Below are 23,232 nucleotides of genomic sequence, written 5' to 3' on the forward strand. Positions count from 1 at the left end.
CGTTTGACAGCCCTAATATATATATATATATATATATATATATATATATAAAATATGAACTTCCGGTATCGATATCGGATCGGGATCGCAATATATGGCCTTGGTGTTACTTGGTATTGGATCGAATCCAAAATCACTGGTATCGCCCATCACTACTCAACAGAAAAACAGTCCACTATTTTCAATTAATTGTACCGACCCGAATGCTACGAACTGTATGTAAAAAAAAAAATGTTGACCGAGTGATGGTCTGGTAGTCATAGTCTTTGTCCCTGGTAGACCGAATTTTGGTTTCTTGCCCCTGGTAGACCGAATTTGCGCTTTGCCCCCGGTAGACCAAATTTGCGCTCTGCTCCTGGTAGGCAGACCCGCCTTCTGCTATAGACCCTACTCACCTACGTCACAAAATGAGCGTGTCGCTGTTTCCGGCCGCCATACTGTACCTCTTTTTCAGACCTATTCTCATTGTTTTCAATTAGTCGAGCAAGTTATAGAGCAATTCATGGAAGCCCCGGTGTTATCTGACACTGTAAACTCATTGGATCCGTTGCATAAAAGGCGTTACGTGGAAAAGCTTCAGTTTATCCATTCGCCAGATTTGTATTTGATGCCTAAATTGATGTTTTTCGACCCGCTGGCTTCGCCTGACATCTGATATCCTGATATTTACAACTATCTTGTCCACACAAAATCAGCCTATTCTCACGAAAGTTTGAAAAACTTTAAGAGCTTGGAGGCTTATAAATGCTACGTTGCTGGTTGGGTGAAACACGACCTCGTACACGAAAATTCGGCAGGAATCTTGTGCTCGGAAGGTGAGTTACGAAATTTTCAATTCAAAATCTTTTGTTCTTGGTAACATCCACTGTCAAGTCTAATGTATTTCATGTAATTTGTCAATGGAGCTAGGGCTTTTAATGTTTATATGGTTTAGCGATAGCACTCACTACATACATACGTGTATGTTGTCGGCAATTAGCCTAGCAATGATCTTAATTGTGGTTGTCAGCCCAAAACCCTCTAAATATATATTAAATGCATCTTACCAGATATAAAATGACTACTACATAATCTGTGGTAGTCGTTTGGAGCCCAGTTTTCTCGTCGAATTGCAGCAGTCAATCGCGGCCTCCTCTTCGGGTCTCTCGGAATACGGTAAAAATGAAAGTCTCTCCGTCTATCTTCTCTGTTTTTGCAACCGACCGCCACACACGACTTCACCATTTTGAGTATTAATGTTGACGAGCAGTAAAACGTGCAATAATAGGAGGAATTTACGAAGCGCTAATGCATTTCTATGACGAGTATCCGGACAACATGGCGCGGGGGCGTGGCTGTGACGTCACGTGAGTAGGGTCTATAGCCGAAGCTGGTTTCTTGCCAGCCGGCCATTCTTCCTTCCTCCCCAGTGGCAGCCTTCGGTATGGCTCTCCCTGGCGGGTAGAAGGCAGTCGGATACTCTCTCTCCCTGGTGGGTAGAAGCCAGCCGGCCTTCTTCTCTTCCTTCAACCTCGGCCATTCTTCCTTCCTCCCTGAAGACGGCGGTGGCGGCGGCCTTCGATATGGCTCTCCCTGGCGGGTAAAAGCCAGCCGGCCTTCTTCCCCTTGACGAGGCAAGGCTTTTCTTCTCCTGCCCGTGTTGCTGACTGAGTTGAACCGGAGAAGAGAGCGCACTCGGCTCGGGTCGGCTAACCCTAACCCCTGGTAGCCTGGATAGGCCTGGGGGTCCGGCCGGCCAGTAACAAAAGCTTGCATTGAGGGCTGACTTTCAATAGATCACAGCGAGGGAACTGCTCTGAAACTCTGAACCAGATCATGATCAGACCATGACCCTTCTCCCTTTCCCTGCTCTCTGTCTCTCAAACATCTCTTGCGTCATTCAACCGAGCTACAAACACACGCCTTTACACCCTCAGTAACGGCGTTGCAAAGGTGGTAAAAGTAATGTATTAGTTTACTCACTACTGACAAAAATAACTCTATATTCGAACGCCGTTATTAACAACACTGCTTATATGGACTTACGATCGGCCACCTTGTTGTCTTCTGTCGTATTCCAAAATTACAACTGGGTGACCGCGCTTCAGGTGTTCATTCATGGCCGACGTGCTGGCAAGCTTGCATTGAAAGGACTGCTCACACCGTGTACCCTCCTTTGTTTAGTTTAAATAAGTCCACGCTTTTGCCACTCTGGTGTGCTCTTTTGCCTTTGTGCTGCTTTCCCCGCTTGCATACTTTCCACACATATATTTTTTAACCCTTCATTAACCGTCGACGGGATGTTGTGCTCGTCGATGCGTTTAATCATTGATGTCGTCGATTAGTTGGGACAGGTCAAGTAATAATAGAAAAACTTTAAAACTTTATTTGATGGCGGCGTCATAAGACTGCCGTAAGACTGTCATAAGTGTGTCATGACCCTATCATGGGCATTAATTAATGCATATGACAGATGTCATTAAGTGTCATTTGGCAAATTATGTCACTAACTACATTTATGTCCAGCTCTGATTCTTTACATCCATTCAAAAGAGCGATAATCTGCCGGATAACACAAAATGATATCTGTCATAAGCATTGACTCCTGCTCATGACAGTGTCATAATTATGATGGTCTTATGACAGTCTTACGGCACCACTGTCAAATCAAGTGTTACCAAATACCATAACTAGCAATTAATGAAACAATTGGAACAGTAACTGAAGAAATAATTAGCTCAGAACATGAATTTTGATTGTCATTTAGTACATCTGTAGAGCTTCAGTGTGTCCTCGGCATCTTGGACGACAACAGTGTTGACAGCAGGGGACAGCAGAAGTTGACTGTCTCCCTCAAGGTAGCAGTGATGGCTAAATGAGGCTTCGTGAAGCAGTGAAGCTTTGAGTCAGATTTAGTGGTTGGTGGCTTATAGTCAGGTCCAAAAATTACGGCAATTGGGTGATGAGTCGAATCATTTAGAAATATTTTGTAAACATACTAACAAGGACACTTACATACACAGGCATAGTGCAATGACAATAGAAAATATTTGATCATAATAAAATGCTTATATTCAACCAATAAACATTAGACAAGCACGTTATTGACTTTACCAGTGATTCATTGCTTCCAACTGAAAGGTTAGCTCCACGCACAACACTGCAGTCACCCAGTTTTGTTTTTCCGCGTATGCGCCATTAAAGGATCAATTAGTTTTCCCCGAGACCAACGTGACGTTGTTGCATTTCATTTTAATCGTAACCGTAAACTTAAATTAGTGCACAGAAAAGATTCCTAGTCGTCGAAAAGAGTTGTATTTAATCATCCACAAAAAAAAATCGTCAGAATTTGGTGGTTACAGATACAAATGCCTAAATACAAACACGAATGCGTAAATATGAGGACAATTTTTTTTTATATACGAACACGAATGCAAGTATGAATGTTTTAGCTTCAATAATGCTTGCAATACACTGTTTTCATGACGTTCTCATAAGAGGACTATGGTTCTTCACACGATTCGTATTCAAAACATTTCAACCGAAATTGCACTAATAGCTATTTTGGGCCGATAGTTTTCGCCGCCGAATTTTCGGACACATCTCTATGGGAAACAATGTCTCTGGCGCCTCAAAATTAAAACGCTTTTTTTTTGGATAAATACTTTTTAAAACTGCACCATGCACTGAATCCAAGAAACCGCAAGGGATCACTGTACTTGTTTCAGACGCGGTGGTAGTCCATAAAATATATCAATGGTTTTCCTGTGTTGGCAGGTTTCAGAGGATATCTTGCTGGGCGGCAGGAGCTAGAATCTCCTGGCGTTAAAGAGGATGTTGAGCTCCCCCAAATCAAAGAGGAGGAGGAGCCCGAGCCCTGTCAAGAGAAGCAACTTCCAATCAAAAAGGAGGAGAAAGAGCTGCCATGCTTTAAAGAGGAGGTAGAGGAGGATCATATCACTAGGTCAAATGGTGAGCCCTTGAAGAGTGAAGATGGTGCGAGTGAGGCTGGCAGAGGGGTGGTCCCTCCAAGCGGCTGCAGCAGCAGCTCAACAGAAGGATTTCAGGCAGACATTTTCATCGCTCCATCAAATAGAAGTGGCACCAAATCACACTCACCTTGCGATGCTGATGGTCATAAGAAATCTCACACTGACGACAAACTCCGCAAATGCTTTCTGTGTGGGAAAACCTTTGCTACCAAGAAAACTTGTCATCAGCATATAAGGAGGCACACTGACGAAAAACCTTTTTCCTGCTTAGTTTGTGATCAAAGATTCGCTCAAAAGCAATATTTGAAAGCACACGTAAGAACCCACACTAGCGAAAAACCTTTTTCCTGCTCAGTTTGTGGTCAAGGATTCGCTGAAAAAGGAAACTTGAAAAAACACAATAGAACCCACACTGGCGAAAAACCTTTTTCCTGCTCAGTTTGTGGTAGAAGATTCTCTCTAAAGCAGCACCGACAAAGTCACGAAAGAACCCACACTGGCGAAAAACCTTTTTCCTGCTCAGTTTGTGGTCAAAGATTCGCTCAAAAGCATTATCTGAAAGTACACATAAGAACCCACACTGGCGAAAACCCTTTTTCCTGTTCAGTTTGTGGTCAAAGATTCGCTCTAAAGACACACTTGAAAGACCACACAAGAACCCACACTGGCGAAAAACCGTTTTCCTGCTCCGTTTGTGGTCAAGGATTCTATGTAAAGCAACACCTACAATGTCACGAAAGAACCCACACTGGTGAAAAACCTTTTTCCTGCTCAGTTTGTGGTCAAAGATTCTCTCAAAAACAAAACTTAAAAAGACACATAAGAAACCACACTGGCGAAAAACCTTTTTCCTGTTCAGTTTGTGGTCAAAGATTCGCTCAAAAGCAAAACTTACAAAGTCACGAAAGAACCCACACTGGCGAAAACCCTTTTTCCTGTTTGGTTTGTGGTCAAAGATTCACACAAAAGGAATACTTGAAAGTGCACACAAGAACCCACACTGGTGAAAAACCTTTTTCCTGCTCAGTTTGTGATAAAAAATTCAGTCTCAAGAGCACGTTAAAAAACCACACAAGAACCCACACTGGCGAAAAACCTTTTTCCTGCTCAGTTTGTGAATAAAGATTTGCTCTAAAGGGAAATCTGACAAAACACATAAGAACCCACACTGGCGAAAAACCTTTTTCCTGCTCAGTTTGTGGTCAAAGATTTGCTCAGAAGGATCAGATGAAGAGACACGTGTGTGTTGCTGTGATAAGTAGTGGCCAATGACTGTTCTGCCTGTCATCCATGCTGGCTTCATCGGATTTTGCATGCAGTTTAGGTTAGGGGTGGGGGTTACGTTCGTATTGGTGGTACACTTTATTTTTGTGATTGCATTTTTGTTTTGACTTCGCCATTTTGTGTTTTACCTTTTCTGGCCATCAACGCCTTCCCCTCGGTTCTCTCGGTGACTGGCATCATTTATATCAAAATCTCCCATTCAAACTCCACTTTTCACATTTAATGTTTGAAACCGCAGACCCCAAATTCCAAAAATTCAAAATCATTAATAAATATTGTCATTAAATAAATATGGAAATTTAGAATAAATTGTTCAATACTGGAAAAATAATTTTTAAAAAAACCACTGGCTCACAAATGAGTTTTTTGTGGGGCAGTTAATCTAAATATATATATTTTTTATTTACGTTCACTACTCGTGATTGACAGAGTATGAGGTCCAAATAAAGAAAAATGAAGAAGAAAAAAAGACTGACAGTAAAGTCGTGTTCTTACGACAAGAATTGTTTTTTTTTCTTTTAGCAAGTCAAAGTTTTGGTATGTCATTATTGTTAAAAATAATTCAATAAATAAAACACGCGGAATCATTTCTATATTTAACTTTGCAGATTATATTAGTTTTTTTGTTGAAAATGTTTTTATTTGTGAATAACATGGTCACCACCTGACACCTTGCTTGCTACAGGGGTCGCATTAAATAAGGTGCTATTGAAACGGAAAAGTTCATTGTTGCCATGCTTTTTTTGTAATAAATTCTACACAAACTTCCTCGTCTGTATTGGATCCATATTATACGGCTCGCCGTTTCATTACAAAGTTAAGTGGCATCATTTATGTCCTACTCTCCTTTTCAAACTACACTTTTCACATTTAACATTTGAAACAGGAGACCCCATATTCCTAAAATTCAAAATCATTCAAAATACTGTCATTAAATAAATATGGAAAATCAGAATATATTGTTCAATATTGCAAAAATACTAATTATAAAAAAAATCAATTCTGGCTCACAAATTAGTTTTTTGTGGGGGAATTAACGTTACCATGTAGCAAAAATCTATTTTTACTGGACAAAAACTGAAATTTTCTAAAATTCAAATGGAAGTCGAAAATGAAGACTGTGGAGTTCAGAAAGGAAAACTATAATTGCTGTCTTCAATTAGGTAGGATATGTTTTGTAGCCATGATATTATTTGTTATGAATTCGTGTACAATTCATTTTAGAATTGTGAAAAGGGGGTGTTAATCCTAGGCTTATTGGACCTTTTAGTTTTCAAAAGTGTTCGTGTGTCATTGCGCCGTCTAGCTGCAGGGATTTGTATAATAATACATGGGCACTTTTATTTCCAATACCAGAACTCTAGGTGAAATAGAACGCTGTCTTTATAGTAGCCTAGTAGTATCACGTAATCCGGCATGCGTGTGTACTGCCATCAGGGTATACCTTGTATGGAGAAAACGCGTGATCATGACAAATTTGGACCGAAACGGCTGTTTTTGGATGGGAAAAACGAAAACAGATCCTTAGCACCCCTTGCTGTGAGTGACTTCCAGCGCCCCTGTACCAGCCCCCGCCGATGAAAATCTCTTGAGTGTGCTTCAAAGGGCTTGTACCTCAGCACTTGTTTATTTTTATTCATTAATAATACCTTGTTTTTATTCAGTTCACTACATTTAAATGTACTTTTCATATTTTATCCTAATCTTCAGTGGTGGGTAGAGTAGCCAAAATTTTTAGTCAAGTAAGAGTAGTGTTTCTTCTAAATAATATTAGTTTAAGTAAAAATGTACTCTAATATAAGTAAAAAAAAAAGTATTCATTGAAAAGAATGCTCGAGTAATGAGTAACGTTGTGAGTAACTGCTTACAATGTCTGTTTCAGCACAACTTCATCTACATGAACTGTTATTATTATATGTATAGTATAGTAATACGGAGCCCTTAAGGGGGCATTGAAGAAGAAAAAAAAGACAGGGAAAAAAAGTTGATGTTTAAAAAAATAATAAAGTGCCCCTCAAGGGACATGGAATCTTTTTTTCTGTCAAATCAGAAAAAAAAAGCACCAAAAAAAAAAAAAATGCAAGTAAAAAAAAAAAAATTAGAAGTCAAAGCAAACATTTTTTTTTACATTGAAGCAACAAAAAAATCTTGGAAGCTAATTGTTCCTTCAGGTCAGTTTGAGTTTTGGAAGTCGTATGGAGGTAGATTTGTGTCTTATTATTCAATCGACAAAAAAGGTGCTTCAATCAAAAAAAAGTCGCTTCAATCAAAATATATATTTTCAATCAATAAAAAGTCACTTAAAAAAAAAGTGTTTGCATGCAAAAATAAATCCTCAAAGTAATGCATTTGAAAACTATTTTTCTTTGATTCAATTTTTTTTTTTTTTTTTTTTATGATTGAAGTCAATTTTTTTTTTTTTTTTTTTTTTTAAACAACCTTTTCGATTGAAATAATGTAGTTTTGCATTTGGGCTACATTTTGGCTAGGACATTTGTGTCTTTATTATTAAATAAAAAAATAAGTTGCTTAAAAAAACATTTTTTTTTCCAAAAGAAAAATCACTTCAATCAAAAAAAAAATTCATCTTAGAAAAAACGTTTTTGAAAGTGAAAAAATATTGTGAGATTCAGAAATTTGCATTTGAACACTTCATTTTTCATTGAAACTGTTCTCTTTGATTGATGCAACTGTATGAAAATAGACGCCTATGCGTGGCTGTCCATGTGCTTGTGGGCATGTTTATGTTTACCTATTTTATGTTTGTATACTGTAGTGCTAAATGAAGAACTCTACTTCAATGGGTATGGGTAACTTTGATAACAATGATGGAGATACTCAACACTGCTATGATGACAATGTTAATATTACTTGTGAATACTTCAACCCTGAACAATTGAAATACCTTAATGACTTTTGACAACAACTTTTCTGCAATTCATTTTAATATCAGAAGCCTTACCAAACACCATGATCAATTAATTTCTCTACTGTCCATTATTGGGTGCAGCTTTGATTTGATTGCTTGCAGTGAAACCTGGCTAGGTGATAGATCATACATTGATGGTCTTCACCTGCAGGGCTCTAAATTATATTTCAAGAACAGACTTGGAAGAAAAGGTGGAGGTGTGTGTCTATATGTAAACTCCAGACTCCATGCCAATGTGTGCGAAAATTTAGTTTTAGAAGATGATCAATCTGACTCACTTTTTGTTAGTATAAATACTGGTAAAGACTGTAATCTTGTTGTTGGAGTGATTTATAGACCAGGGGTCCCCAACCTTTTTTGCACCACGGACCGGTGTGATTTGGGTCTTTTTTCCACGGACCGGTGTTCTGTCAAATTTTGCACCCTTATAAAATTTTGCTCCCAAAGCTTTTGTGGCAGTGAAAAAAAGCCCTCTTTTATATTCAGTTGGACTCGCAACGTTATCCAATGGTGCTAAAAAACTATTTACATCATAAACATACATGCGCAACACGGAAATGGCGTAAATTAATGCTTAACGACACGACAAAGTCGTTAAGGGAGAGGGCTACGTGCAGTTGTTGTGTGCACCTAACATGGCAAATGTAAGTTAATATTCCTTTATTTAAAGAAAGTTTGTAGTGTGTACTTTGGAATCGCTGCATTCGCGGTCCTTTTTAACGTTACGCGCATGCCAACTTTGTCAGAACACCGGCAATGTGCGGCAGAAAAATACAGGAAATATAAAATAGCATTTGTTTTTAGCCCCGTCATGTTAAGTGCAGGGAAAAAATACAACTCACTGAGTTTGTTTTGTTGAGACGAGATGGGAGAGTGACAGAAGCTAGCATCACAAATACACTATGTTGGAAATTGTAGCACAGTTTTCAGCGCGCTCCTAGCGATGTCAGGTTATTCAGAAATGACTTTAATCCAGAACTTCGGTAGAGTTGTTGTCTCAAATGTACGTTTAAGGTCGCCGTGATTTGCGATCTCTACGAGCTGATATTCCTGTTGCATAGACATGCTCGAATCACTTGGTTTATTCACATACGGGTCACGAATTCACTTCTTCGCAGTTCATGGGTCTTTAGTGATTGGGAAGTAGCATAAATGTTGTTTTCTTCGAGGTTGTAGGCACATCTTCTGGCTCGTCAGGTTCCCTTTTCCCCGTAAAAAGTCTGTCCAAAGACGTCTGTTATTCAGTCATTCTAGTGTGGGGGCTAATTATTTCCAGGAAGAAATGTGATTGGCGACGACCTACGTCATACGTTATTATCGAGTCCAAGCGCGCATAGATATACAAAACGAATTTAGTGCTAACAGCCCAATCAATGCATTTCTATGACGACCTCCTATCCTGTAGTTGTATATCTAGAGTAGAGGTTAGATTTTGTGCCCGACACATTTTAAGCATTCACGTTCGGGTCAGTTCGGGTCGGGCCGCCATGCCGGACTAATAAATTATTTAAAAGAAAAAAAAAAAAAAATGGAGAGCAGGCTCTCTGTATTGCGCTTCTGCTTGTGCGTGTGCACAAACGCCGTGGCGGCCGTGAGGCGCCGCCCTCATTTTCATTTCCTTGTCAGAGAGGCGCGTCCATGTGAGAACAATATCCCACACACTCAGAAATATGTTTAACAAACTTTCCCAGCGTTATTTCGTTGTGTGAATGCTTTGATAATTCTCAAAAAAATATGTAGATTATTTAAACATTAAGAAAACTTGCCTTTTTTTCTGCCAACTCGAAGAAATGAAAATAAATTGCTGCTGCTGCGTTTTTTCCGCGTCACTCAAAAAAAAAAAAAAAAAAAAATTGGGTTTTTCGGGCTCGGGCCTGCAAATCTAGTTAAGTGATCGAGCTCGGGCCGGGTCGGGCTGGATTTTTTAGGCCCGAACTAGGCTCTAATCTAGAGTAGACAGATATTGGTGTGTTAAGCGGCACAGGCCAAAGTCAATCGGCCAGAATGCAGTCGTTAATAAATTATTTAGTATTTCTGCGCGGCCCGGTACCAAATGCACCACGGACCGGTACCGGTCTGCGGCCCGGTCGTTGGGGACCTCAGTTATAGACCACCTGATTTGAACCCCGCCATTTTTAATACCAAATTAGAAGAAACTCTTAATACACTAAACAAGAAAAACACAAAGTGCATCCTCCTTAGGGATTTCAATATAGATATCTCCAAGGATGATGCCATCAAAATAGAACTGATTAACATTCTATATTCTTCCTCGTTTTTTCTGACCATAAATATGTTTAATAGAATATCTTAATCATCCAAGTCTACTTTTGATAATATTATCACGAATATTCGGAAACTAAAGTTAGAGTCTGGAACAGTTGTTACCGACATATCTGACCACTTTCCTATTGTTTTTGTTTTTAAACCTTTCATGTAAATCTGCACCCATCCGCTCCAAGACAAAAATCAAAGTTCTGAATAAGAAAACTTTGCAGCCACTCTGTGAGAGTTTGGAGGCTAAATCATGGGCAACTGTTTACAATGCTTGCGATCCCGACACTGCGTATAACTGCTTGATCCATGAACTAACTGATTCTATACATAACTCCATTCCTGAGAAGACTGTCACACATAGCAATAATAATTGTAACCCTTGGCTTACCAAAGAGATACTAAACTCCATAAAACAGAAAAATAAACTGTACAAGGCTTATTTAAAAAATCCTACTGATGAAAACAGAAATATCATAGATACAGAAATAAACTCAGGCATATTTTAAGGAAAAGCAAATGTAGCTATTATACAGAACATATTAATGCAGCCCAAGGTGACTCTAAAAAAAACTTGGGCAGTCTTAAATAAAGTCATAAACAGAGGCCAGAAGTCACCAGTGCTACCCGATTCTTTGGATGGCAACATTTCTCTATAGACCCTACCCACCGACGTCACAAAATCACGTGATTGCTGTATGGTTCCGCCCCCTTGTCCGTCATTTTGTGTCTGCATTATCAATGGTCTCAATTGATCGAGCAATTTATAATGCATTTCATGGAAGACCCGGTGCTTTCGGATGCCGTAAACTCACTTGATGCGTTGCATAAAAGGCGTTATGTGGAAAAGCTTCAGTTTATCCATTCGCCAGATCCATATTTGATGCCTAAATCGATGTTTTTCGACCTGCTGTCTTCGCCGTATTTGCCTAACATCTGCTAGCAACCCTGATATTTACAACTATCTTGTCCACACTAAATCAGCCTATTCTCACGAAAGTTTGAAAAACTGTAAGAGCTTGGAGGCTTATAAATACTTCGTTGCTGGTTGGGTGAAACAGGTCCTCGTCCACGAAAATTCGGAAGGAATCTATCTTGTGCTTGGAAAGGTGAGTTACGGAATTTTCAATTCAAAATCTTTTGTTCTTGCTAACATCCACTGTCAAGTCTAATGTATTTTATGTCATTTGTCAATGGAGCTAGGGCTTTTAATGTTTATATGGTTTAGCGATAGCACTCTCACTACATACATACAGTGCCTTGCAAAAGTATTCGGCCCCCTTGAATCTTGCAACCTTTCGCCACATTTCAGGCTTCAAACATAAAGATATGAAATTTAATTTTTTTGTCAAGAATCAACAACAAGTGGGACACAATCGTGAAGTGGAACAACATTTATTGGATAATTTAAACTTTTTTAACAAATAATAAACTGAAAAGTGCGGCGTGCAATATTATTCGGCCCCTTTACTTTCAGTGCAGCAAACTCACTCCAGAAGTTCAGTGAGGATCTCTGAATGATCCAATGTTGTCCTAAATGACCGATGATGATAAATAGAATCCACCTGTGTGTAATCAAGTCTCCGTATAAATGCACCTGCTCTGTGATAGTCTCAGGGTTCTGTTTAAAGTGCAGAGAGCATTATGAAAACCAAGGAACACACCAGGCAGGTCCGAGATACTGTTGTGGAGAAGTTTAAAGCAGGATTTGGATACGAAAAGATTTCCCAAGCTTTAAACATCTCAAGGAGCACTGTGCAAGCCATCATATTGAAATGGAAGGAGCATCAGACCACTGCAAATCTATCAAGACCCGGCCGTCCTTCCAAACTTTCTTCTCAAACAAGGAGAAAACTGATCAGAGATGCAGCCAAGAGGCCCATGATCACTCTGGATGAACTGCAGAGATCTACAGCTGAGGTGGGAGAGTCTGTCCATAGGACAACAATCAGTCGTACACTGCACAAATCTGGCCTTTATGGAAGAGTGGCAAGAAGAAAGCCATTTCTCAAAGATATCCATAAAAAGTCTCGTTTAAAGTTTGCCACAAGCCACCTGGGAGACACACCAAACATGTGGAAGAAGGTGCTCTGGTCAGATGAAACCAAAATTGAACTTTTTGGCCACAATGCAAAACGATATGTTTGGCGTAAAAGCAACACAGCTCATCACCCTGAACACACCATCCCCACTGTCAAACATGGTGGTGGTAGCATCATGGTTTGGGCCTGCTTTTCTTCAGCAGAGACAGGGAACATGGTTAAAATTGACGGGAAGATGGATGCAGCCAAATACGGGAACATTCTGGAAGAAAACCTGTTGGTATCTGCACAAGACCTGAGACTGGGACGGAGATTTATCTTCCAACAGGACAATGATCCAAAACAAAGCCAAATCTACAATGGAATAGTTCAAAAATAAACGTATCCAGGTGTTAGAATGGCCAGGTCAAAGTCCAGACCTGAATCCAATCGAGAATCTGTGGAAAGAGCTGAAGACTGCTGTCACACTCTCCATCCAAACTCACTGAGCTCGAGCTGTGTCCAAACTTTTTGCAAAGGGGGCCAGATTTGGTGTGGTAAAAATGTTGGGGGCCGACCTTGGCTGACGTCCTTTACGTAGAACAATATATTTAAGCAGATTTTAGCAAGCCATTCTGTGTGTAACATTTGCTTTATTTTTTTATTATTAATAATTTCAACAATCTTGCAACTAGCCTTTGTGGTGTTCTCTTTCGACTCTCGGGCTCTTGCAAAATACTGCTGCTGTAAAATTAAACTAGCTTCAAGTTGCTTCAATTTCTCACCCTTCCCTGTAATCTTGTCATACATGTCAGCGTGTCTTGTTTGGTGATATCGCCTCACATTGAACTCTTTAAAAACGGCGACTGTCTCTTCGCAAATGAGGCAGACACAGACGTTGCATATTTTAGTGAAGAAATATTCCAATTTCCACCTATACTTGAAGCGTCGGCCGTCTTGGTCAAATTTCTTCTTTTTGTTGATTACCGCGATTTTAGAAAATTGGGAATGTTGTTTAGAGTGCTGCTGCCTTTTAGTGGGTAAATGAGGAGCAGCATTTCGTGTGTAAGCTACTTCATATGCTGGTAGAAGTACTGCTGACCAATTTATTAAGTCTGTGTGCCAACCAGAAGTTTTGATTTTATGACACAGGCTGCGGGCCGGATGAAATTTGACCACGGGCCGCAATTGGCCCCCGGGCCGGACTTTGGACATGTCTGGACTAAGCGAATACCTAGACAAGTTTCACATTCTAAACAGTTCACAATATGGCTTCGGGAGAAAGAATTCAACATGTATGGCCATTCTAGATCTTGTTGAAAAAAATTAATGATGCCTTTGAGCAAGGCAAGTGTGGAGTTGGCATTTTTTGGGATTTATATAAGGCTTTTGACACCTTTGACCAAGATATTTTACTGAAGAAAATACATCATTATGGTATTAGAGAAATAGCATACAACTCGTTCAAAAGTTGCTTATTCAGCCGACAGCAATATGTTAGTGTTCACTCATGTTTCACAAAAAAGAGGAAATAAAATATCGAGTCCCCCAGGGATCAATTTTGGGCCCACTACTTTTTCTTATTTCCATTAATGACCTCGTTAATTCCTCTAACATACTACACATGATTTTGTTTGCTGATGATACCAATTTGTTTCTTTCAACTACAAACCCATTAGACCTACTGTACAGCATATTTTAAATGCAGAGTTAATAAAGATAGATAGCTGGCTCAGGTGCAACAAACTTTCCCTCAACATCAACAAAACCAATTACATAGTATTTAGATCAAACAAGAAAGCAGTTGACACAAACAGAATTTGTCTGAAAGTAAACGACGACAATTTATTACAAGTCGATTCCACAACGTTCCTGGGAGTCTTCATTGATAAGACTCTCAATTTAAAATGCCATATAGAACACCTTATATCAACACTATCCAAATATGTTGGACTATTCTTCAAAATAAGACACCATCTCCCTTTAACCGAACTACTTACCTTGTACATAACCTTGTTTGAGCCCCATATCAACTACTGTAACATCATATGGTGCAACACATTCCCCAGTCACCTAAAGAAATTAGAAACACTACAAAAGAAGATGGTACGGACCATGTCCTGGGCTAGTTTCACAGTTGAAGACATTTCATAATGCATGTATAATGTTCTAAATTGTAAATAATATGAATAGCAGACTGTCTGAGCTCATTCCAGTCTGGACTCCTCTCCATACTGAAAACACCAGAAACAAAGACCTCATCAGTGGAAAAAAGAGAAGACTTGTTAGCACCAGCCTGAGCATTGCAACCAGACGCCCTCAGATTTGGAATGAGCTCGACGAAAATCTAAAAAGTGTTGAAATCCATCTCCACCTTTAAAACGATGCGAAAAAGCATTCTGGTCAGTAGATATAACAATTCCAACGTACTTAGGTTATAAATTGTCTTCTAGGGAAGTATTTCTTTTTTTTTTCTCTCTGTGTGTGTGGATGGGCGTGTGTGTGTATACAGTTATTGTTCATTAGTATGTTTTGTATGAAACACTGTAAAATACTGCAACTCACCCTTCTCATCTGATAATGTTTCTTGTGATTGTCTTGATATACGCAGGCTCCTGACTATAAGCTTTTAGTAGCTTCTTAAGGAGACCTGACTCACACATAATCTTGGCTCAGCACTGTGATATGATGTACACTTGTAAATATGAATGCATGTGTGAATAAATTGAATTGAATTGACGCAATCCTTTTTCTGTTTGGGCCATATTATGGGTAACACATTCGTGTCTAAATCATTCAATCCCCCAAAAAGTTGCTTTAATAAAAAAAAAAAAAAAAAAAAACAACTATTTTCAATCAAAGAAAAAAATCATTTGCAAAAATAAAATTGCCCTTCCCTAAAAATATATATAAAAATGTCCAGCACCACTAAAGAAACTCTATTATTTAGGGGGGGGGGCTTAAGAATATTTTATGTCACTGGACTCAGGAGAAGCACAATATTACTCCAATTCGCTATGATGTCACTTAAGTCGTAAAACTATTACGTAGCTTTACGTACATGTACCTAGCAGCTACAACAAAGCATCAATATAAAGCCATCTATTGATTATTTATGTAGATGAGCCAAAAGATAAAGGATTTCGTTGTTTCAGAAGCAGATTGTAAAATATCGACTCAGGAGATGCACAATATTATTCCAATTCGCTATGAAGTCACTTACGTCCTAAACCTACTACGTAGCTCGGACCTACGGCCAAGTGTGGGTAGCCTATAAATCAGGGGTCCTCAAATACAAATCTTGAAGGTCCACGATTTTTTTTCATACAAGCATTGGTCCATTTATTAATGTCGGTCAAGTACAAGGCAGGTCGAAGGTGGTAAAGGTGGTTTTCTTTTGACCAAACAAAATGCACATTCTGATTGAATAAAAATAAATTAACAAAACATTTTCTTGACTAAAAATAAAAATACAGCAACAACAAAAAAAACATGCAGGTACAATGTTCACACGTGCACTAAATAATTGACAACATATGTTATTAAGGCGCACACAATATTTTTTGACAATACATTTAGTAACTGTAAAACACTGCTGGACAAAAAAGAAAATATGCAAATAGTAGTACAGTACATGCTCACATGTACAGAACATAAATGACAAGCTCTGTCATTTGATGCAAACATAATAATTACTGACAGTAACTTTAACTGTAAAACACTGCTCAATGAGAAATATGGCATTTGGGGGTCACAAAGCTGTTTACGCATATCATCAACGCATCTTGTGGTTGATGAATCTCAGAGTGAGATTTGATTTTTGTTGTTATTTCCTCCTTTTCTTTTCCTTCGAACATTGCTGCTATCACTTCAGTCATACACTCTTTTATTATTTCTCCATCAGAGAACGGCTTCTTATGTTTGGCCAACTCCCACGACACTCCGAGTGAGCACTCTGTTGCAATTTGATTTTAATAGATTTAACAAGAACCTTGCTTGACTCTTGATATGACTGCTTCAACCTGTTAATTTCTTGCCTTCTCAATTCTGATTATGAGGAAACTTGTCTTCAAAAGAGCTGTGGTCTTTAACATAATGGCGTTTCACATTTTCACTATTTATCAGAGCAACTGCCTTGAAGCATATTAAGCACATAGGTTTGGTACTTGCAGTTGGTAAAATGGACGCATATTTGAAGTCCATTCCTCATTGAAATGACGATTTTCGTTGTCCACTTTTCTTCTCTTGGTCAACTTTGAGCATGCCATTTTGTAAGATTCGGTCTTCTACTGGGATTGCAAAGCGCCGGGTGCGACTCGTGTTTCACACTGCTGCGGTCCGTCCACACTAGCTGGTAGCATGCAGGCTCTCTCAGCCAATCAGCGCATCGTTGTCAACAGAAGTGGGAACATGGAAGATATTTGACGAAAAATGAAACCGAATTCAGCGATAGAATAGTAGTGCTGTACTGCCCAAAACAGTGCGTTTCCTTTCAGCACTGTCCGACAGCCAGCTAACAAGCACCTCCATAAACCACAAGGCTTGGTCTTTTCTTGCTCTTATGTGAGGACACTCGCTTTAATATTGTGAAACTACAAAACAAAAAACATACACAAATTCAACACTCAATATACAACAAAATGCACAATACACTTATTGTATATAGACAACTATTATACACAACTATTAAACAGAAAGCACAACTTGCTTGAGCTACTAGCCATTGGCTGGCCTCTACAAGACACCACAACTTAATAAGTTTTGTACATGTGACCCTTCACTACCTAGGTATACATACACTGCCCATCCATATGTTATTGTACACATAAAATACTTACAGACATATATTTCCGAGGCAGAAACGTAACCGAAAGCATTCACGAGTGTCAATGCTACCACTAGACACCGCACCGTGAAAGTGAATGAGCTTATGAGCAAAACCGTGACAAAAAAGATGCAACAAATTATTCTTTTTTTTTTTTTTTAACCTGTCCTGTTCAGCTGTTTGACACAGAGAATGGAAGTCTAAGTGCCCGGATTCTGAACAGTTTTAATGTTTCACATTGAGAGTCTGACATATTCCCATTGTGATCATTCAAAATACCTTTTTATTATGACAAAACAGCGAACAGGAAGGGATTATGGGGGGGACAGAAGAAAAGGAAATACAAGAGAAGAAGGAAAAGAAACACATACACAAACAACAACTAGAAATACATTGAACATCTAAGCTAGTTACTAATATGGTGGTGCTATCGTCAGCGAGATGTATTTCCGGTTTACACCATGTGGGGGCCTATTGGCCAGTGAAAGAGGAGAATGGGGGTGGGGGTGTCTATAAGCCTATAAGCTAAGTGATTGAAAGGGGTAGAGTGTACACAAATCAGTTCTGTGATCTAGAACCCAGTAATCGTGTGAATCTCTTATGAGTGTAAGCCCGTTGGCGACCAACCTTACGCCGCCGCATCACCAATCCCGGCACCGGGACCCCCAACCCAAGCATGCCCTACCACATCCAGCAGCACGCAGGCCCCACCGGACGCGCGACAGCCACGCAGACGGGCGGAGAAGTCCCCCGCCGGTGCAGGCGACACCCCGCTGATACACCGGCGCCCAGCCAGCGACCCGCGATGGAGCGCAGGGCGGATGCCCAGCCAGAGAAGAGAGGGGAAGGCGGAGGCAGGAGAACGCCCAGGAACTGCCACGGGGCGATGCAAGATCGGAGACCCGACCCCCCAACCTACTCCCGCGGCCGGCAGCCGAGGCAGAGGGGAGGCCACACCCCAGGAGCCACGCCATATAGAAAAAGTGTGGGACCCACCTACCACCCTATTACTGTGGCTGCCAGGTTCCCGACTGGCAGCCATCACCCAGCACCGTGATGGGGGTGTGAGGGGAGGGTAGTGCTATGTATGCATTAAAATAGGAGCGCTTGGCTTGGGGCAGTGGGACCGCAGCATGGAGCTTCTGCCCAGCCGCCCGTCCCACCGCCCTTTGCCAGAGCTCTCCTGATGTGTGGTGCATTTAAAAAGGGTGCAGAGATGGCGGGGCCTGTGGTGAGGAGGCAGCCGTGAGGTACCCCCACCCCCAACAGGTCCCAACCATCCCACAACCTTGGTGTGTGGTGCATTAAAATTATTCTGACCAACAGGTGGCAGCAACGCAATGCAAATGGTCAACTGATGGCCCATATTATTGCATAGTCAGCAGAAATGCTTTTTTTTTTTTTTTTTTTTGAAAAGTGCCATTTGCTCTGGCTCTGCAGTGAGGCCGCGGTCCACTAATTGAGGACACCGGTTTTAGACTGTCATTATTGTGTGATCACTGCATCACGCAGGAGCGATAGTGAAGGGAGAGCATGCTCGGCTTTCACGAGCAGGCACCGAGTTGTGATTGGAATAAATCTTTTTGAAACAACGAAAGCCGGGCAACATTACTTGGGATGTTACAATCAATGCTCAGTTGCGCTCTCACCACTTGGAAAATAATAAATAGAAGCATATGGTGTGGCGCTGCATATATTTCCTGGAAGCCGCGACCAGGACTGATTGTGCATAACAGTGGCAATCCGGGAAGTGGCGACAGTTTTGACAGGCAGCAATGCATTTTTATACAGTACTCATGTTCGGTTGGCATTTAGTTGGGAGGGGCCAGCCCCGCAGCTGGCTGATCGGAGACAACTCGGGAGACGAGCTCTGTAAAAAACGCTCATCACCACTTCATCCGCGATGGGAGGACCCCAAATGGGCACTGAATCAAAGCATACAATTGAGACGTAGTTTGAAGGTTCAAGAAAAATGTGTTGTAAAGAAAAGAGGAGCAGGAATGCCACGTTGTGATATTCCGCCTCCATTGTTTACGATGCTGTCATGCCGCACTAAAAATAGCGATGGCATGATGTCCCTTCCTTAGTATCCAAATGTTGTACGGAAACAGCAGTCCATATTAGGTGGCGTGAAGGCGGCGGGTAACATTACCAGCCTACATTATCCATTTAACAACTAATCTGGATGATAGGCATACTGGTGTAGCCGACATGCCGTATATTCCAACTAATTACACGTTTAAGGCCATTATCCGTCCTAGTGTAAACGTAGCCTAAGTTGACCAATGAGCTGGAGAAGCTGATCTGTGGCTGCAAACTGTTGGTCGACATCCGAGTACTTAAGTAATGAAGTACGATGAAGGAAAAGTTTACCCCGGCTGTCGCGGCCACAACAGCGTCATCTCTCAGTTCAATAGTTTTGTTATGTGTAAATAAATTGTAACTTTGCAATCAAAAGCTCTATTTGTCTTGTTGTTCATGTTTTTTTGTAGAAGGAAAACATTATTCAGATGTTTGGGATGTCACAAAAGCAAAAAAATAGTTGTGTTAAAGTCAAGGTTATGTTTGAAATAACTTTTGAAGCTTTTACAAAAAGCTCAATTTCGCAGTTTTTTCTCCAGCAGGGCTGAAAACCAAAAGTGGTTTTTGCCATGTGGCATTTTTTTTGCCATGTAGCATTTTTCTTTTGCCACGTGGCATTTTTTTTGCCATGTGGCATTTTTTTTTTTTTGCATGGCAAAAAAAATTTGCCACATGGCAAATACCACTTTTGCTTGTCGCTTTCTCTCCTGTTTTTTCATCAGTAATTGGAAAATTGCTCAAACTAAGCTATTTTCTAATGCTGATTTCTAAAGAATGGAAAAAGATATGAACTATTTTTTTTTTCCTGCTGAGAGAAGTCTAATCTTTCTTTTGGTGAGTTCCATCTTTATATAGCAATAGAACAGAATTTTCTATGGGCCTTGCTAAATCAGCAAAATCCAGTAAAACGGCCAGAAGCGAAGGGGGTTGCACCGGTGAAAATGGCTGGGAGTGAATGAGTTGAGTAATGTGTAGTCAAGGACTTAAGTAATGAAGTAATGAGTATTTGATTACTTAAGTAATCAAGTAATGAGTACTCAAGTACTTAAGTAATCAAGTAATGAGTGATCGAATACTGAAGTAACGAGCCCTTGAGAACTTAAGTAATGAGTATTCAATTACTTAAGTAAAGGACTAATAAGTAATCGAGTACTTAAGTAACAAGTACTTGAGTAATGAAGTAATGAGTACTTCAGTACTTAAGTAATGAGTACTTGAGTACTTAAGTAATGAGTACGGATGATATAGATATATCAACGTGAAATAGACCACGTAAAACTACAAAGGTAACTGCTTTAAAATTTACAAGTAAAAACTAAAAGTATTTTCTCATGCAAAAATGTACAAGGTGGGAAAAAAGGGCTGAGATCCTGTGGGACAGACTGATAAGGTGGTCGTGGCCAACCAACCGGACATTGCGATTGTCAAGTTCAAATATGAATCCTTTGGTAGACATTTATAAAGTTACCCAAAATAAGGAGAGAAGGCACTCAAGTTGGTTGAAAAGCTTGCAAGGAGAAAGAGGAAGCTAATTAGCTTCAGCTATGGTTCTAAAAGACCTAACAGAACAGAAGGTACCCACTAGGTCTCGAAATCTCATCCCAGAACTGACCAAAATACGTATTGAAGAACAAGGTGCCAATGTTTAAAAAATAGTGACCTGTTGGTCATTGGTTTGACCTATTGGTCATGGGTTCGACCTGTTGGTCATGGGCTCAACCTGTTGGTCTTTTTTTTTTTTTTTTGCATGCTCTTGCAATGACCTGTTCTCATTCCTGTCTGCTTGCCATCAACAATAATAGAGACGATTTTTTTTTCTCTTTTGAGGTAAGTATGTGAGGATTTCGATATGAACTACATTTTCTGGTTTATCGGTGTTCAGTTTTGACCTGTTGGTCATTTGCATGTTTGCATGAATGATGACCTGTTGTAAACTGAAGCATTTTTACATTTTAAGCATAACATTAATTTTGGATGTCCTGTGTTGCAGTGCACCAACTATGGTCTAAAAAAGATTCTGGCCAAGTGGAAGCTGTTGTAGGACCGTATAAGTTACATGACAGCTCTTTCAGAAGCCTACATGGAAATAATTGGTTGGCTGATGAGGTCAGAGCACTCACACACTTGAAATGACAGCATAATTTGAAAAGGTTTTGCAGGAAAGTACTGTAAGTCAAACCCCATACAGCCATTTTTTCTTGTTTGTTTTGTTCGGTTTTCACAATAACATGCAATTACAGAAATCTGTATACAGAATGGAGTCAGTTGTTGCCACAGCCATTTTCTCCTGTGGCCAGTTCAAAGTTGGTGAAAACGTAAACCAAACTCCTTGGTCTTTTTATAAACTGCAGTCATTATTTTGATTATGAGCCAACTATTTGTTGGTTTTGAGTGTATGTGTGTGTTTTTGTTTTTTTTTTATTATTAATATTTTTTTTAAAGATGACATGGCCTGACTGTCAGACATGGATCTGCCCAGTGAATGTTGGTAATCACTGGATTTTAATAGTATTAGCCCCAATTGTATAATTACTGAACTCATTTTAAAGAGCATTTACTATGTATACATTGGATTTACAGATCCTTTCCCCCAAAAAATAAATTAGAAAAATGTATTTTAATTAAAATAAAAACAGGATATCCTATTTTTTTGGGGGGGAAAGGGTCTATACATAATCATTATGGAAACTACTTGAAGAGGAGATGTATACATGGAAGATGAGGAGATCTCCTAACTAATGCTTAAAAATTCTGATCTGCAGTTATGAGATAACTGCAGCCATGGTTCTGTAGAAATATGGCTGGTGAAGATTGTCACTCATTCTCTTTATTTTCTGTTTATTTATTTATTTTACAGATTGTAAAACCAGACAAATATTGGCCCATTTTGATAGACCCAATGGGTAATGAAGAACAATATGAGTGGAAATTCTCCGGTATTTGAGGTGGGTTAAAAATTATACCGTATAAATGTCCTTATGATATATATATATATATATATATATATATACACATACACACAGTACCGTATTTTTCGGACGACAAGTCGCACCTGAGTATAAGTCGCACGAGCCATAAAATGCCCAACGAAGAGAAAAAAACATATATAAGTCGCACCGGAGTATAAGTCGCATTTTGGGGGGAAATTTACTTGATAAAATCCAACACATAGAACAGACATGTCATCTTGAAAGGCAATTTAATAAACAAATACAATAGAGAACAACATGCTGAATAAGTGTACAATGCATGAACAACGAAATGCAAATATACTGTCCTCACCAGGACGCTACGGCTCAGTCTTGGCTATTCAGCGGGATAAACTCCTGAATGACGATGCTGGACGTCCGTATAATTTCGTTAATTTCGTCAATTTCGTCCTCGATACCAAACAGGTTCGCACCGACGTAAATAAATGATAATTAGGTGCTTTTACAGCAATGACATGACACAAACGATTAGCATGCGTTCGCTAGCATTAGCGCATCGTTCAAACAACCACACAACTGGCTCTAAGTGTTTGATCGCGGGTGGAAAACACACAACGACAGAAAAGATGATACACACAGACGTTGCCTCTGTAGAGCTATTTTACAAGCATAAACAATGAACCTTGGTTCGCAGCCGTGTTTCTCTCTCGCTAACTCGCCCACTCACTGAGACCTACGTAGCTATCGGTCTTCTTCTGGCGTGTGAGCGCTCTTCTTCACGTAGACAAGTGCGCCCCCACGTGGGCGTGAAAGCGCCACACACTAAAAGCATGCATTTCAATATAAAAAAGTCAATAATACAATTGAACACACATTGCCGAAGGCAGAGCGCGAACGTGGCCATAGCTATTAAAAG

The 23,232-nt window shown here is 39.9% G+C and overlaps 1 protein-coding gene across 2 annotated transcripts in view; it reads left to right on the plus strand.

The window, feature by feature from the left end:
* LOC130928046 (gastrula zinc finger protein XlCGF57.1-like) overlaps nucleotides 1-23,232 on the plus strand; it is a 75,851-nt gene that overhangs the window by 49,889 nt on the left and 2,730 nt on the right. Inside the window, exons 4-5 of one of the 2 annotated variants that reach the window (XM_057854248.1) lie at nucleotides 21,377-21,492; nucleotides 22,244-22,331. In XM_057854248.1, coding sequence (XP_057710231.1) covers nucleotides 21,377-21,492; nucleotides 22,244-22,330 — 203 coding nt within the window. In that variant the 3' untranslated portion in view covers nucleotide 22,331. Of the gene's footprint in view, nucleotides 1-3,756; nucleotides 7,595-21,376; nucleotides 21,493-22,243; nucleotides 22,332-23,232 lie in introns of those variants that run through there. The other variant, XM_057854245.1, reaches the window with a different exon arrangement.

Source organism: Corythoichthys intestinalis, chromosome 13 (genome assembly GCF_030265065.1).
Source record: "Corythoichthys intestinalis isolate RoL2023-P3 chromosome 13, ASM3026506v1, whole genome shotgun sequence".
In the NCBI taxonomy this organism is placed as follows: Eukaryota; Metazoa; Chordata; class Actinopteri; order Syngnathiformes; family Syngnathidae; genus Corythoichthys; species Corythoichthys intestinalis.